We start from the raw sequence: 18,097 nt of genomic DNA, 5'->3' as shown, positions 1-18,097 counted from the left end.
AAAAGAAAATGAAGAGAAGAAAAAATTAAGAGGACGTTATTATATCCACATGGAGAATTGCAAGAGATTCAAACCAATTAAATCCAATCACTTTTGGTGTTAAACTTGGCATTTTAATGTACTATATTTTTGTTCGAACAAAACAACCGGTTATGCATCAGTAATAGGATTTGGAAATTGTGTTGTGCAATTTAGGGAATGAAATATATGTATGTTTATTTGTTCATTCTGCTATAACCAGCTAGTTTTGTCTAAAAGATTTGACCATTAGCATATGCACGAATACGAGATAAGTTTCAAGCCTATTGTATTCATCAATGACAAAAAAACTGCTAAATACAATTGAACGGTTGCATATATATAGTTACAGTTACATTCATGTACGTTGTATTCTCAATCACAAATTAACCTAAAACTCGACTTTAAAGTGGATGCTTGTTGCAATGCCATGACTATGCAGCTTTGGTGTAGCATCTTGAAACACATTTTATGCATCGCTTTGTTGAAAACAAAGGTAGAAGTAACATTAATATTTACTATGGATTACAAAATTTACATTTTCCCCACTGATGATGAGCTTGAATGGCTTTCATATCCTGACAATGACATAGACTGGGATTCACTCATTGAGTTCTACATAAAAAAAACACACATGATTATGATAATATGATATAAGAGTATAATATATGTAGAACAAAACATGTTTTATGAAAGGTGTGAGTGTGACTTACTTGAATTGATGAGGACAATCTTGATCGCGAGTAATTGTTATTTCTTTGAGCGAATCCTGCACCACCACCAAACATCACCATCATCATAGGCATGTTTTCATCAGCAAAATCTCTGAGTTTGTTGAGCTCAGGCAAAATAACTTTGCCAAGATCAGGTCTGTCTTTTCTTCTCATTTCTGCACACTGAATAGCAAGCTTGGCAAAATGCATAGCCTGTTCAATTGGCCAATCCTCAACGGCAGGATCAAGCATCTCATCAAAAGTACCTTTCTCAATAGATCTTGCAACATGGTGACTCAAACCCATTGGTGGCTTCGCTGTTATCATTTGTAGAAGCATGATCCCAAGTGAGTAAATGTCAGACTTGGTTCCAAGCATGCCCGTCTGTTGGTACTCCGGATCAATGTAACAGAAAGTTCCAGCGGTTGCTGTCATGCGATATTGTGTCACGGTGTCTGCAACTGAGGGAGGGACAAGCCTTGCCAGCCCTACATCACTGATTTTGCTCACATAGTTCCGGTCGAGCAAAATATTTCCAGGTTTCAAGTCACGGTGCACCAATGGTTCAGGTTTTGTCTGGTGAAGGAAAAGGAGACCGGTTGCAATCTCCGCAGCAATTCGAAATCTTAGCTGCCATGGTAGAACTGGTAATTTACTATTATTTCTCCTGAATAGGCAATCATCCAAGCTTCCATTGGTCATGTGCTCATACACTAGGCAACCAAACTCCGGACATGCTCCAAGGAGGAGAACCATGTGTGGATGCCTTATGCTACTCAACACTTCAACCTGCATGAATCAAATACCAAAAAACCTAATTGATTAATTAAATCAATAATATTCAACTATATATTATTCCACTAGTTACATCAAGGCTCAAATGATTTTGGTGATTTAATTATACTCCATCTGTCACTTATTAGGCGTCTCGTTTAAAATATTTTTGTCGTATATTATGTCATTTTAAAATATCAGTACCTCCTGTTGAAACTGTGAGCGTCCTTGAGCCGCATCAGGTTTTAACACTTTTATAGCAACTGCGGTGTGATCTAGTTCGGCCCTATAGACTGGTCCATAACCTCCTTCACCAATCTTCAATGAGTTGGAAAAGTAATTTGTTGCTTCTTCTATTTCTTCAATACTGTATCTTCTATACCTTGCAGGACTATTTAATACACTGTCTCCTATTGTCCTTTTTCTCTGATCAGAATCAGAGTTAGATTTCATTTCTACACTCATTCTTTTTTGTGCTTCCAACTCTGCAATTTTTCGTGATGCTTCTGCTGCCTCCATAGCAGCTTTAGATTTTGCTCTCTCTTTCTCAGCTACTTCCAACTTCCTTTGTTCGTCCAATTTCCAACGTTGAAGTTCTAGTGCCTGTAGGAGAATGATGTTTTGTTAGTTTAATGACGGTCACTATTTTAGTTATTTAGTTATGTGTTTTGTTAGTTTATTCAGTAATATATTTGAACTGAATTAAAATCTGCAAAAACACCTTTTCTTTAGCTGTTAGTGCTTCCTTACAAGCTGTACTATACATTTCCATTGTTTGCTTCAACTCTAACCTCAACCTCATCATTTCAGCTTCCACTTCGTCCTACAATTTCAAAACAAACATTTATCAAATCTTTCATCCTAAACCCATAAGACAAAAGAAATACTATACGTGGTTTTTTAAGACACCTTTCTACTACATACTTTATACTTAAATCACAAGTCCATGGCATGCTTGTCATGTTAACCAGATTAAGGCATATTAGGTCATCTTCACCTTGTTAATTATATACATATAACATAGAGTTCTAATAAGCTTACCGAGTATGATATCCTTGATTGTGATGACATGGACATCCCACTACGACCGCTGTCTTGTGAAGTGAATGAATAATCATTGTGATCGATTGACTTAGCACCTGAGTACAACGAACCGAAGCTTCTAAGATCATAATCCGAGCTTCCTGAAATTCGAGGGGTGATTCCATTTCCAGAGTCCATTTCTTCATACAATGAAGGGAACATCCTATCAATGCTTGGCCTTCCACTGCTGACGAATGAGATGTCCGAGTCAGAGATTGATGACTCATACGATCTGTGTGTTGGTCTTGCACCTTTTGTGAATGGTGATCTGTCCATAAAATGAAGTTAGTATTCTCAGAAACCATTTCTCACGTTGACTTCTATTATTATTAACATTCATATACAATTATGCATACCAATGATGCATATTATACTACAGCTTAAAGTATTTTTTTTTGTCTACTTAACACATGCTAAGAATGTTATCATTGTTTCATTAGCTTTATTTATATAATTCCAATTAAGAATTCATAAGTTGCTTACATGATTTCATCTTTGTCGACTGAACGGCGTGAAAGGTATATTGGTTTCTCATTTGAGGCTGTGATGTAATAGGCACATACAAATAATACTTTATGAGCAACATTACTAAAAAATAAAAATGACATAACAAAAATTAGATTAAGATTATCAACATACGTCGTAGTGGGTGGTTTCGCATTAGTTGTTGTACATCGATTCTATCAGGACTTTGTTGTGGCTGCAATGCATTATTACGGGGCATGGCTTTAGGAGCTAATGGAGCAGTAGCAGTTTTTACAGATTGGATTTTTCCTTTGGAAATAATGTACACGGTGCAGAACTCAGGCGCCCCTTTAGACACAAGGCTAGGAACATCACTTGTCCTAAATCTTCTGTCATGCATTAAAATTCATCAAAAAATGGAATATGTTATGTTCCGACACAATAAAAAATGGTTCAAAATATCTTCATTTTTTGCTCAAACTAATGTTTTCTTGTGATGATCATGCATGTTTTTTATTCTATTTCTCATAGTTGGTTGGACTAATATTTGGTAAGAAGTGCGGAATGAATAATTACCTCACAAGACCACTTCTTGATGGTGCCCCAAGAACCAAAAGTTCAATGGAATATTCTCTAATACCTTCTATGATTGCCTTAGATACATCCATGTCCTCCAATAAAACTTCCTTGCATAGTATCTATCATATTTAAAGAAAAAAAATGAGACATTTAATCGTTAGTTTTCTGATTTTTTTGGGTGAATCTAGGATATTTGTGGACGAGAGCCAGATAGCAATCCCTAGAAAAGTCAAGAGCACATTATGTGTTAGAACTTACATTCTTTCTATTGCAGAAGACACGAAAGGAACTGAAAAGCTCCTTAGATTCGTTGTCCATTTGTCGCATATATGCTCTGCCTACATCATCATTGGCATCAACAGATACATGGCTTCCAGCTGCATTAATGAATCATTGAAGTAATTAACGTGTGCATGGTTTGTTAAATATGAAAAATATTTAGGCCTTGAATGAAGAAGAATAATAATTACTTGTTGTAGGAATGGAAGAAGCTTTTTGTCTAACATGGACTAACAAGAGATGTTGATCTTTAGGAAGAAGATTATCAACAGCCCATTTAGCTGCATATTGACTTGTTTTGTTGTTCTCAATTGCCACTGCCACAACACGTCCTGCACCTAGCTTCTTCTCTTGAATAGACCTTGACATTATGCTAATCAATTTACTTTCTCAATATTGATGAAACCCCTATTGATTTTATGAATGAATTTGTAAAATCAACTAGAAGCAATTTATATTTTATTGTGTTTTTTTTAGTGTACTATCTAGAGACAGAATGTTTTGACAACAAATTTAAGTGTAGAAACATATAACTAATACCTGGTCGTAACTATTTTAAGAAGTATTTTGTAACTCCAAGTTAGAATTTTGTTAATATTTTCTATAGTTAGTGAACAATCATGCGTACTATATTGTAATGTTCCATAACATAATGACACATATTGCTATAATATAGGAAGGTTAATATTGACGCCACCCATAATTAGCTAACAAAAATATACTACTTCTTATTACATCATAATAATATAGAGGATAGCTAAGACTCCAAGTAACATAGTGTAGCTTCTATTTTCTTCTTATATGTTGTTGCCTACCTATTGTATGGTATTGTACAGGCTCAGCTAGCTATGAATAGTTGTGTAACTACTGATTCCATAAGGAATAATACACTACTTTCATTCTTCATAATACTTCTCTTGCTGTGTTTCTTCTCATAGATTAAATTTTTGTTATCTGAAACATCTCAAAACCTTCTTCAAAAATTAAAAATAGACATAAATAACTTGTTCATTTCTAAATATTTTATTCAAAATGACTTCTGCAATTTTTTTCATTTTGACCATCGTTGTTTTTTTTGTTACAACCGGACATTGTTTTTGTTTTGTAAAAAAAAAGACATTTTGTTTTTGACCATGGCTATTTTTTTGTTACAACTAGACATTGTTTTTATTTTCAACACATATTGGATGAAAGAGGGAGTGTTAAAAAACAGTATTAGAGTGAGTGTTGCAAACTTGCAACACTTAAATTTTTGTTTTGTTTGATTTTGTAGATCATTTTCTGATGTATATGACTATGTGACGAAGCCTCCTATGAAGAATATGCACTTTTGTAATCTATATCTAGTTTGTGTGTTCTTGCGAAAGTTCTAATGGCATTGATAATTAGTCTCCTATCATTATATGTTCAATAATTATTTTGTACAATGATTAATTAATTTCATGTTTAATTTGTCACCCCAAATATTAGTGATAGGCTATGGTATTTCATAACGATTTTTAGAGGATCGTTGTTTCATTTTATGTTTCTAATTCTTGTATTATGAACAAAATTTTAGATAGAGTAATAAACTACATAGTTGGTGGCTCTTAAAACACTTTGTATTTTAATTAGTCATACTAGTGCAAGAATACACTTTCTCAACTAACAGTATAAAAAGATCGAACCCACGAGAACTAGGGTGTTATAGCTTTCTGTAGTTTTCCAATGGTAAACTTGTTTGCGTAAAAAAAAAATCATTTGATGTCACAACAATAAAAATAATGTTTTAAAAGTAATAACAGTTTAGGAAATCAACTTAAACACTTAAAAGATATCAAGAATAAAAGTGTGGTTTAGGACAAAGAATCAGTTATAACATGACTTTCCAACGATATAGAGAGATATAGCTTTATATAGCTTTTTGGCAACATGGTCGCCTTAAGGGTATTTTAACTCAACCATCATGTTAAACATGGGACGGCATACTTTTAGGGGTTCACTATGGTATTTAACATGTAACTTTACCATGTTAGGTCTCGGTAGCTCTTCTCATGGAGAGGCTGAGAATTTTGCCTATGACAAGAAATCTAGATCTTTGATCTTCGTGCTCAAAGATCTATGTTGATATCGAGTAATATTTCAAGTTCTCATCTTCTTTAAATCTTAGGGAAGTAACTAATATTAAACAAACAATTCTACTCCCATCTCTTTTCAGTCTCAGGGAGTTTAGCAATAAATGTAAAACCTATCAAAGTTTTACTTTTAAAGATTATCTTTAAAATAGTTTGTTTAAAATAAGCTTGAAGCGATAATTCTCTAATCTTATACAAATATAATCATAACCTCGTCATGTCTAAACAATTAAAGAAGTTTAGCTCATGATGAATTTAACCACAAAAGCATAAAATAAAGAAGAGATGACTAAAAACATGATAACTACATAAATGGAGAAGTTAAGAGTTAAAATATGATTACATTCCAAAATGAAAATAGGTGAGCTTTTTGCATCTCCTAAGTAATTCTAACTCTAACTCACTAAGAACTAGAACTCATGTTTATCTATGGAAGAGATGGGATGAAGTGAGAATTATAGTGATTGTTATCCCTAGTTGGGTCTTGGCTCAATTCAAACAATCAAATTTCGGCATCACAATGTGGTTGTCCTTTTATAGTACAAGTCCAACCACTGCAAGTTGTGCACTTTGGTAATCTCTCATAACATACGTCTTTGTCTTATCCTCTTGGTATTCAACATATTCTTTTATTCCTCGTACTACAATCATTGGGGACATCTCATCGAACTTCGTCCCCAAGCAAAGGTAAACAAGGGACCCAAGAGTTCATACAAGTGTATGACCGTACTGGAAGTTCTGCAGCGATACATCTCCATAATCACTCATACCGCTGCATCTTCCTACATCGCTAGGATCACTCCCAGCGATGTATCTTCTTGTATCACAACACTAGATATTTCACATGTTCCACAAAACCAAGCATATTAAGCATTACTAGTTCAAAATGACTAAATAACAACTAAAACTAATTAACTTTCTAAATTCCTAAATAGTAACTGATTAGATGTTATAAGTCATGCAATCACTCAATATCTTATAAAACACATGGGATAAGTGCAAGGTAATAACCAACATTTTGTAGGTTATCAATCATATCTAGCAAGTTAAAATTAAGACATGCTTGATTTTGTGTCACTAGCTTTCTGTGATTTGTTATATATATTTTAATTGTTTTTTGTTGGCGTAAGGCATAAGAGTGTTTTAAGGGATAAATTAGTTTTTAGTATCTATAAATATAATTAAGGGTTAAATATGTTTTTGATCCTTATAAAATTAGAAACTTCTAAGTTTAGTCCTTACTTAATTTTAATAGCATTTTTAGCCTCATAAAAAATATTAACATGTAATTTTAGTTTCTGCTAAAATAAAGTTTGTTTAATTTTTCATAAACCCTTAAATCTTTGAACGATTTTTTTTACACAAGTGTAGAATATTTGCGAAAGGTTTATTTACAAAAATTTAGAATTTTTTAACATGAAATAAATTAAATAGGATTTTTTTAAAACAAAAAAAGTTCAAGACAAAAGTAACAAAAATTTGGATGTATAAATCAAATTTTCAGATAATTTTTTTCGGATGAACTTTTAGTAATGTTCTTAAGATGTCCGTAAAAAATTGCTCAAAAACTTAAGAGGTTAAGCATATTTAAACAAATTTGTAATTTAGTAGGGACTAAAACTAAGTGCCTAAATATTTTACTGGGAGTAAAAAACCTATTAAAATTAAGTAAGGACTAAACTTAAAAAATCCCAATTTTATAAGGACTAAAAACATATTTAACCCTATAATTAATTTTGTTTTTAGTCCTCATAAAAAAATGGCATGTTTGGGTTTTTATAAAAAAAAAAATCAGCCCATACTTTTCGTATTTTGTAGGTTATCGATCATAAATCAAGACATGCTTGATTTTGTGTCACTAGGTTTCTGTGAATTTTTTTATATATTTTAATGGTTTTTGCGTTGGCGTAAGTCTTATGTACTTTTTATAAGATAGTTTTAAGTGCTAATTGAGTTTTTGGTCCTTATAAATATAATCAATTTTGTTTTTAGTCCTCATAAAAAAATGGCATATTTGCGTCCCTATAAAATTTTCCAGCACATACTTTTAGCCCTTGTAAAATTAAAATTTGTTTAATTTTTTTTTTTGAGCAAAAAAATTTGTTTAATTATACTTTAAATTTTAAACTTTTAAATTATTTTTTTTACATACTTATTTAGAACATTATACAATTTTTTGCAAAACAATTAGCTCAAAATTTAATTTTTAGGTCCAAATTTTTATTACTTTAATCTTGAGATTTTGGTGTTTAGAAAAATATATATTTAAATCATTAAAGGTTAAAAATATATTTTTTTTTTATAAAAGAGTTTCTTATAATATTCTTGACATGTCTAGAAAAAACCATTAAAAAATATGGAAGTTTAAGAATAATTAAATAAATTTTAATTTAATAGTGACTAAAATTGTGTGCTAACAATTTTTATAGAGACCAAAAATGTCACTTTTTTTCTAGGACTAAAAACAAAATTTGTTGTATTTATAGAGACCAAAAACTTATTTAAGCATTGTTTTTTTTTTTTTTTTTTGGGTAGTGTATTTAACCCTTGTTTTAATACACCGTGTTAATTTCTTGTTTTCAACCTTAAGTCGGATACTCGGATATTGTATGTAATTTGTCTTCTTTTTGGACGTCCTAAGAAATTGAGATGGTAAAATATTTGATCAAAAGAAAATGAAAAGAAGAAAAAATTATGAGGATGTTATTATATCGACATGAAAAGTTGTAAGAGATGCATCAGTAATAGGATTTGGAAATTGTGTTGTAAAATTTATAGAATGAAATATATACATGTTTTATTTGTTCATCCCGCTTAAAACCAGCAAGTTCTATCCAAAAGATTAGACCAATGCAATGCAAGAACACGGTGTATGTTTCAAGTCTGTTGTTGTATTCATGAATGACAAAAAATTGCTAAATACAATTGAACAGTTGCATATATAGTTACAGTTACATTCATGTCTGTTGTATTCCCATTCACAAATCAACCCAGAACTTAGACTTTGAAGTGGATGCCGGTTGCAATGTCATGACATTATGCCGCTTTGGTTCTTCATTGTGAAACACACTTTATGAATCACATTGTCGAAAACAAGGTAGAAGAAGCATTTATATTTACTATGGAGTGCAGAATTTACATTTTTCCCATCGATGATGAGCTTGAATGGCTTTCATATCCTGACAATGACATAGACTGGGATTCACTCATTGAGTCCTACATAAAAAAAAACACACATGATTATGATAATATGATATAAGAGTATAATATATGTAGAACAAAACATGTTTTATGAAAGGTGTGAGTGTGACTTACTTGAATTGATGAGGACAATCTTGATCGCGAGTAATTGTTATTTCTTTGAGCGAATCCTGCACCACCACCAAACATCACCATCATCATAGGCATGTTTTCATCAGCAAAATCTCTGAGTTTGTTGAGCTCAGGCAAAATAACTTTGCCAAGATCAGGTCTGTCTTTTCTTCTCATTTCTGCACACTGAATAGCAAGCTTGGCAAAATGCATAGCCTGTTCAATTGGCCAATCCTCAACGGCAGGATCAAGCATCTCATCAAAAGTACCTTTCTCAATAGATCTTGCAACATGGTGACTCAAACCCATTGGTGGCTTCGCTGTTATCATTTGTAGAAGCATGATCCCAAGTGAGTAAATATCAGACTTGGTTCCAAGCATGCCCGTCTGTTGGTACTCCGGATCAATGTAACAGAAAGTTCCAGCGGTTGCTGTCATTCGATACTGTGTCACAGAGTCTGCAACTGAGGGAGGGACAAGCCTTGCCAGCCCTACATCACTGATTTTGCTCACATAGTTCCGGTCGAGCAAAATATTTCCAGGTTTCAAGTCACGGTGCACCAATGGTTCAGGTTTTGTCTGGTGAAGGAAAAGGAGACCGGTTGCAATCTCCGCAGCAATTCGAAATCTTAGCTGCCATGGTAGAACTGGTAATTTACTATTATTTCTCCTGAATAGGCAATCATCCAAGCTTCCATTGGTCATGTGCTCATACACTAGGCAACCAAACTCCGGACATGCTCCAAGGAGGAGAACCATGTGTGGATGCCTTATGCTACTCAACACTTCAACCTGCATGAATCAAATACCAAAAAACCTAATTGATTAATTAAATCAATAATATTCAACTATATATTATTCCACTAGTTACATCAAGGCTCAAATGATTTTGGTGATTTAATTATACTCCATCTGTCACTTATTAGGCGTCTCGTTTAAAATATTTTTGTCGTATATTATGTCATTTTAAAATATCAGTACCTCCTGTTGAAACTGTGAGCGTCCTTGAGCCGCATCAGGTTTTAACACTTTTATAGCAACTGCGGTGTGATCTAGTTCGGCCCTATAGACTGGTCCATAACCTCCTTCACCAATCTTCAATGAGTTGGAAAAGTAATTTGTTGCTTCTTCTATTTCTTCAATACTGTATCTTCTATACCTTGCAGGACTATTTAATACACTGTCTCCTATTGTCCTTTTTCTCTGATCAGAATCAGAGTTAGATTTCATTTCTACACTCATTCTTTTTTGTGCTTCCAACTCTGCAATTTTTCGTGATGCTTCTGCTGCCTCCATAGCAGCTTTAGATTTTGCTCTCTCTTTCTCAGCGACTTCCAATGATGTTTCTTCAGAAAATTGTGTATCTTCCAATTTCCTTTGTTCGTCCAATTTCCAACGTTGAAGTTCCAGTGCCTGTAGGAGAATGATGTTATGTTAGTTTATTGACGGTCACTATTTTAGTTATTTAGTTACGTGTGTTTTTTTTTTTATGGCAATTTAGTTTATTCGCTAATATATTTGAACTGAATTAAAATTTGCAAAACACCTTTTCTTTAGCTGTTAGTGCTTCCTTACAAGCTGTACTATACATTTCCATTGTTTGCTTCAACTCTAACCTCAACCTCCTCATTTCAGCTTCCACTTCGTCCTACAATTTCAAAATAAACATTTATCAAATCTTTCATCCTAGACGCATAAGACAAAAGAAATACATACATATGGTTTTTTTAGACACCTTTCTACTACATACTTAAATCTCACAAGTCCATGGCGCTTGTCATGTTAACCAGATTAAGGCATATTAGGTCATCTTCACCTTGTTAATTATATACATATAACATAGAGTTCTAATAAGCTTACCGAGTATGATATCCTTGATTGTGATGACATGGACATCCCACTACGACCGCTGTCTTGTGAATTGAATGAATAATCATTGTGATCAATTGACTTAACACCTGAGTACGACGAACCGAAGCTTCTAAGATCATAATCCGAGCTTCCTGAAATTCGAGGGGTGATTCCATTTCCAGAGTCCATTTCTTCATACAATGAAGGGAACATCCTATCAATGCTTGGCCTTCCACTGCTGACGAATGAGATGTCTGAGTCAGAGATTGAGGACTCATACGATCTGTGTGTCGGTCTTGCACCATTTGTGAATGGTGATCTGTCCATAAAATGAAGTTACTATTCTCAGTAACCATTTCTCATGTAGACTTATATTGTTATTAACATTCAGATAACTTTATGCATAGTAACGATGCATACTATATTATAGCATAAAGAATTTTTTTTGTCTAAACATATGCTACGAATGTTATCAGTTTTTACATTAGATTGTTTTATATAATTCCAACTAATAATTCATAAGTTGCTTACATGATTTCATTTTCATCGCCTGGACGATGTGCAAGGTATGTTGGTTTCTCATTTGAGGCTGTGATGTAACAGATACATACAAATAATATTTTGTGAGCAACATTACAAAAAACAAAAATGACATAACATAACCAAAATTAGATTAATATTAAAATAGAAATAAACATACGTCGTAGTGGGTGGTTTCGCATTAGTTGTTGTACATCGATTCTATCAGGACTTTGTTGTGGCTGCAATGCATTATTACGGGGCATGGCTTTAGGAGCTAATGGAGCAGTAGCAGTTTTTACAGATTGGATTTTTCCTTTGGAAATAATGTACACGGTGCAGAACTCAGGCGCCCCTTTAGACACAAGGCTAGGAACATCACTTGTCCTAAATCTTCTGTCATGCATTAAAATTCATCAAAAAATGGAATATGTTATGTTCCGACACAATAAAAAATGGTTCAAAATATCTTCATTTTTTGCTCAAACTAATGTTTTCTTGTGATGATCATGCATGTTTTTTATTCTATTTCTCATAGTTGGTTGGACTAATATTTGGTAAGAAGTGCGGAATGAATAATTACCTCACAAGACCACTTCTTGATGGTGCCCCAAGAACCAAAAGTTCAATGGAATATTCTCTAATACCTTCTATGATTGCCTTAGATACATCCATGTCCTCCAATAAAACTTCCTTGCATAGTATCTATCATATTTAAAGAAAAAAAATGAGACATTTAATCGTTAGTTTTCTGATTTTTTTGGGTGAATCTAGGATATTTGTGGACGAGAGCCAGATAGCAATCCCTAGAAAAGTCAAGAGCACATTATGTGTTAGAACTTACATTCTTTCTATTGCAGAAGACACGAAAGGAACTGAAAAGCTCCTTAGATTCGTTGTCCATTTGTCGCATATATGCTCTGCCTACATCATCATTGGCATCAACAGATACATGGCTTCCAGCTGCATTAATGAATCATTGAAGTAATTAACGTGTGCATGGTTTGTTAAATATGAAAAATATTTAGGCCTTGAATGAAGAAGAATAATAATTACTTGTTGTAGGAATGGAAGAAGCTTTTTGTCTAACATGGACTAACAAGAGATGTTGATCTTTAGGAAGAAGATTATCAACAGCCCATTTAGCTGCATATTGACTTGTTTTGTTGTTCTCAATTGCCACTGCCACAACACGTCCTGCACCTAGCTTCTTCTCTTGAATAGACCTTGACATTATGCTAATCAATTTACTTTCTCAATATTGATGAAACCCCTATTGATTTTATTATTACCTTCAATTGAATGAAGGTAATAATAAATCAATGATGGTAATAATAAATGTAAATTATTATTACCCTAAATGTAAAACAGTGTTTTTAATGAATAAATGAATTTGTGAAATCAACTAGAAGAAATTTCTATTTATTGTGTTTTTTTTAGTGTACTAGCTAGAGACAGAACATTTTGAAGAAGGAATTGACAACAAATGTAAGTGTAGAAACATATAACTAATACCTGGTCGTAACTATTTTAAGAAGTATTTTGTAACTCCAAGTTAGCAGTTTGTTAATATTTTCTATATTTAGTGAATAATCACGCGTACTACATTTTGTAATGAACCATAACATAATGACATGTGTTGTTGTAATCTATGAAGGTTAATATTGACGCAAACCATAATTAGCTAACAAACAAAAATACAATACTTCTCTCGTTGTTTTTCTTCTCTCCAAGATAATATTTTTTTAGCTAGTGAATCACCTCGAAACCTCCTTTAAAAAATAGACATATATTATCTTGTTTATTTCTAAATCTTTTATTCAAAATGACTTCCGCAAAAAGAAAAAAAAAATCATTTTGACCAGGGTTGTTTTTTTTACAACAAGACATCGTTTTTAACCAGGATTGTTTTTTTTACATCAAGACATTGTTTTTGTTTTGTCTATGTCTGTTTTGTTTTAGTCTTTATAATTTGATTTTGTTTTTAAATCCAATAATACACTTTTTTATTTGAATATTTGTGGATGGATTGAACATGAACAGAATATCACAAGGACTGCAACAACAAAAATAATAAACTCTTGTGAAATTATTTCATAATTTTTTTTAAAATCAATTTACTTCAAATCTTTTTATTCGTCTCCACCACTACGTTTGATAACATAACTAGAAGTTCCAAACTGTAAGTAATTTTGACAAAATATTATTTGTAATGTTTGCTTGTGTGTCGGCTTTACCATTCTCGCGTCCTAATGCAGCTTTATGTGAAAACTTACAACTTGAAACACGCGGTAGTTTGTGTTTCACCGCTAATGCGATATCAAACACAAGCTTTAAAGAGCTAAGAAATTGCATCAATTCAGACAATCGTTGGTAGTAAAGTAGCAAGACTGTTTGTACTCTGCAGTAAATTAGCAATAGTAATGCTACATGTAATGTAATTGAATGTGGTCATTAGTCAACAATTTCACACTATGTTGTTGCCTTCAGACTATCAGTATCGTTGTCGTAAAAATGGGTACAATGTGTTGACAGTGCCAATGACTGAGCTTCAAAGACAAGATAAATGATGAAAAGCTCTTGTAAAGATCAAACTTACCTTAACAACAAAAGTGTTTTTCCGGAGAACATGAGCCATTGAATTGGATGAAACTCAGGTACAATACTATAGCCACTGTTCTCAACTAAAAAAGATCGTGAAGTTTTCAATGTTTTGGGCATAGACTTGGGGAACAATTGAATAATGAATTTGAATATTGTCAGCTGGGTGGGGGAACGATTTTGGATCACAGAGATGACTACAAAACTCAATTGGGGTGGTCTTACACGCCTGCAAGTCAAGCTTGCTAGCCAGTACAGTCTAATATTCAATCTAAAGAATCAACTTAACAGATTTGGTGTCTGGACAAACAATAAAGGCTAGAGAAACTTTTTTCATTAACTCCATTTGCACGAAACATGTATGTGTAAACACGTAGCATACTTTTTAAACCTTATTCGGCTTAAGAAACAAGTTAAATATCATGTTCTATTGTGGCGACGCCACAAAGGTATGCCAATAATAATAGTCAAAAGCCATGAACTACCTATAAGTGAAGACACTTAAATGAATTTATATTATATTTCCAACTTCAACTGGAAAATTTTTAAACTGCATAAGATCTATACATTTTGTGGCAAAGGCAGTGAAAGAAACAATGGCCAACTAGTAAACAAATATTGTACTGTACCCAAAAAATCTGTTAAACAAAACAAGGTATAAATCACTAGAAGTCGAGTTGTATGTACAAATTCTAAATGCTGCCATGTTAAATGTTGAAAAGAATATAATTTGTAAGGTTTTAGTTACCCTCACCTTAAAGGTGCAGTTCGCTTCCCATAAGTTGATTCTGGCTTGAGATTTCCTAACTTGGGTTCACGATTTTTATCTTCAAAACTAGAAAAATTCATAGCTTTTTATTTTGATTGCAATTGCAGAAATTTCCAACATATTTTTCTTCGGAATCTTGTGCAAGGGATAAAATTCATGATAAAACTTAATTGTTTAGAAGCCACCAATTCAAAAGCACTCCTGATCAAACTGCAAAATATAATCTGTTTCTCACACTTCGCAAAATCAGAAACAGAATTACAATATTCCAGAACGCATAAAACCAAGCCGATTGTAAAAGCTTCGATAAAAGCAAACGATTGGAAAAATTCATCAACTTAGGTCAAAAATTTATGCTTAAATTAACATCTCATACCAGTAAGCAATGTCAAAGGACATGAAATGGTGCATACCATACAATACAACAACAAAGGATGATATGCTACTAAATAATTAAATGTTCAATACCTAATTATATACATGTGCTTCACATCTTAATAAACCACTACTTTAAATTAACATATCATATGATAAAAGTAATGAAAGTAATAACTGAAACTAAACCAAAACTTGAAAAGAAGCCTGAAAAATATCTTCTTCGGTGATTATCAGAAATGAATCATCCAAAAGAAGACCCTAAAATCAAATTTCATGTTACTCACTCTTGTTCAAGCTGCTTAAAATACTTCAAAGCACCAACCATATCTCCTTCCAAGACCCTAATACGATCAACAACCTTGCCGAATAATCTAAGATAACGATTTATATCTGCATCCTCTCTCTCACACTTATCCATTGCAACCTTAATACCCTTCAACAAGGCATAACATTCATCAACCATTTCAAGGTACTCGAGAACACGATCCTCATGCGCCTTGTTACAATCCATATCTTTCTCCAATATCTCTTCAAAACCAATCTTAATCAACTCCAAATTCTCACTGCAGCTAACAACCTCTGCTCTCAAAACTTCCCATGCTTCATCATCATCAGTTTTAATTTTCTTGAAACTGTGAACAACGCGAATTCTCTCTTTCATCTTCAAATACAAAACAGATTCAACATGATCTGGTTTATTTCCCAAAAATTCTTCAAAATCACTTTTTTCATCCAATGCTTTTTCCTCAACAGAAACAACTGAAGAAAGTGATGTTATTGGTTTGTTAAACCCATTTTGACAACAACCCAGAAAGAGAAAAGCTGATGCAGCTACAGTAACAGTAACAAAAGAGGGAAATTTACCAATAGGGTTAAAAAATTGAGGAGATTTAGGTTCTGGGTTTTGACGAGGAGGGTCAAAGTTTGGAACTTTCACAAGAGGGTTGAAGAATTGAGGGGTTTTGGTTTCTGGGTATTGAAGATTTTGAAGAGATTCAGAAGAAGGGGGTGATGGTGAAGATAAAGCTCTAATGGAAGATGATGGTGAAGTTGAAGGTGAAGGTTGTGAGAGAAAGAGAGAAGAAGCGGTGGTTGATGATAGAGAAGGGTGGAGAGAAGAACAAAGAGGTTGGTGACGGTGGTGAAGTGAAGCAAGAGCTTCCATGGATGATGGAGTTGTGGTGTTTGTTGAAATGCCACAATGAAAGGGTGAAATTTTACAGTTTCTTCTTCTCTCTTCACTTTTTTTTTTTGAGGTTTTCATAAAAGTGTTGTTTTTCTTTCTATGAGAGAGCTCAAGGCAAAAGGAACCGCTCAACAAGCTTAATTTGGTAAAACAAAATTAAAAATATTTTCATTCAAATTATTTACTATAATTGATTCAATTACTTATATTTTAATAACTTGTCAATCAAGATTTATAAAAAAAAAAAACTTGTTAATCAAGATTCAAAATATTGAATGTCACATAAACTAAAAGAGTAAATTATATTCCTCTCCCCTCAGAGATGCTTGAATTACACCCACATCCTCTTATGTTAAATATATACACTTGCCTCCCTTCTTATTCAAAACATATTAGAAAATATTTCACTCACCTCTCCTAAGAAAAGCTTGAATTACATTCTTCTCTCTTATGTTAAAATCTACACTGCACTCCCTCAATATTTTTTTTTAATAGTCTACCAAAAAAAATATAATCTAACACACTTCGAAAAAAATTGTATTGCGGACCCATTTTAATATAATCAAAATTTGAATACATATTTTTCTCTATTTTTTATTCACAATTTTATTAACATATAGTTTTAAACCCTATTGTAAAATATGAAACAACCCAAAATATAATTAAAATATGTGAAAAATTACTAAAGACGACAAAGTATGGTTATTTAAAAGTTTTTTCTTTAAAAAAAAATTTAAATTTTATACTCTAAATTATAAAATTAATAGAAAAATATTTAAATTTAATTATCATTGACATTTAAATTATAAAGAAATGAATTTATTTTTCTTAAATAGTGGTACAAAGTTAGTATATATCATGAAAATATTTATTTATGTTAAAATAGATTAAAGTATAGTGCATATTTAACTATTAAGGAAGAGAGTTGTAATTCAAGCATCTTATAGGGGAGAGAAGTATAAATTTTACTTTTCCAAGGGAAGGGAGTGTGTATTTTGACATAAGAGGGGAGGAGAGTGTAATTCAAGCTTCTCTTAGGGGAGATGAGTGTAATTTAATCAAAGATTGTAATCAGATATTAAAAAATAAAAAGAAAATATAATTATAAATATATTTTTTTGGTAGTGATAATTATAAATATATTTATACAGACTTTTAAAATTTTAAGAAATAATATTAATTAATAAATTATAATAAAAAAAAAATAGGTCAAGTGTTTTTTTGAGAAAAGAGAAAGAAAAAAAAAAGGTCTAGTAAGATACTGTGAATTTTGACTTATTCTTTCTCTCAAAAGAATATGTCAAGTTCTCATCCAAAAAAAGCTCAAGTAGGATATAGCGAATTTATGTAGCCTGAGACTCAAGCCAAAATAGTAGGGATCCACTTTAATCAGAATTGAAAGGAATTTTTTTCACTTCTTTTGAATTAGATTCATGAATCTCTCTTGTACCATTTG

The 18,097-nt window shown here is 32.4% G+C and overlaps 3 protein-coding genes across 6 annotated transcripts; all 3 read right to left on the bottom strand.

Annotated features, from left to right (window-relative positions):
• Positions 1–292: 292 nt before the first annotated feature.
• LOC146934397 (U-box domain-containing protein 52-like) lies at positions 293–4,330 on the bottom strand. Its single transcript, XM_085706284.1, has 10 exons — positions 4,103–4,330; positions 3,891–4,009; positions 3,630–3,751; positions 3,228–3,442; positions 3,072–3,129; positions 2,547–2,856; positions 2,227–2,328; positions 1,710–2,108; positions 732–1,520; positions 293–633 (listed from the first exon to the last, which is right to left on the bottom strand). Exons 1-10 carry the CDS (start codon positions 4,278–4,280, stop codon positions 553–555), a joined length of 2,373 nt encoding a protein of 790 aa, XP_085562410.1. The 5' UTR covers positions 4,281–4,330; the 3' UTR covers positions 293–552.
• A 4,568-nt stretch (positions 4,331–8,898) lies between these two features.
• Positions 8,899–16,694, bottom strand: LOC146934396 (U-box domain-containing protein 35-like). Of its 4 annotated transcripts, none has more exons than XM_085706268.1 (11): positions 15,063–16,694; positions 12,764–12,933; positions 12,552–12,670; positions 12,291–12,412; positions 11,889–12,103; positions 11,720–11,777; positions 11,198–11,507; positions 10,884–10,985; positions 10,319–10,750; positions 9,341–10,129; positions 8,899–9,241 (listed from the first exon to the last, which is right to left on the bottom strand). In XM_085706268.1, the coding sequence occupies exons 1-11, from the start codon at positions 15,155–15,157 to the stop codon at positions 9,161–9,163; spliced, it is 2,493 nt and encodes an 830-aa protein (XP_085562394.1). In that variant the 5' UTR covers positions 15,158–16,694; the 3' UTR covers positions 8,899–9,160. The 4 variants fall into 4 exon arrangements, with proteins under 4 accessions (XP_085562394.1, XP_085562395.1, XP_085562396.1 ...); XM_085706269.1 differs by having other exon boundaries at positions 11,889–12,100; positions 15,063–15,264; XM_085706270.1 differs by lacking the exon at positions 15,063–16,694 and having other exon boundaries at positions 12,764–13,208.
• Positions 15,416–16,769, bottom strand: LOC146934395 (uncharacterized). The gene has a single exon (XM_085706274.1). The coding sequence runs from the start codon at positions 16,717–16,719 to the stop codon at positions 15,736–15,738; it is 984 nt and encodes a 327-aa protein (XP_085562400.1). The 5' UTR covers positions 16,720–16,769; the 3' UTR covers positions 15,416–15,735.
• Positions 16,770–18,097: the final 1,328 nt, after the last annotated feature.

Source organism: Medicago sativa, chromosome 4 (genome assembly GCF_051527215.1).
Source record: "Medicago sativa cultivar Bolivia chromosome 4, Bolivia_mono, whole genome shotgun sequence".
Taxonomy (NCBI): Eukaryota; Viridiplantae; Streptophyta; class Magnoliopsida; order Fabales; family Fabaceae; genus Medicago; species Medicago sativa.
This window is presented reverse-complemented; position numbering and strand designations above follow the sequence as displayed.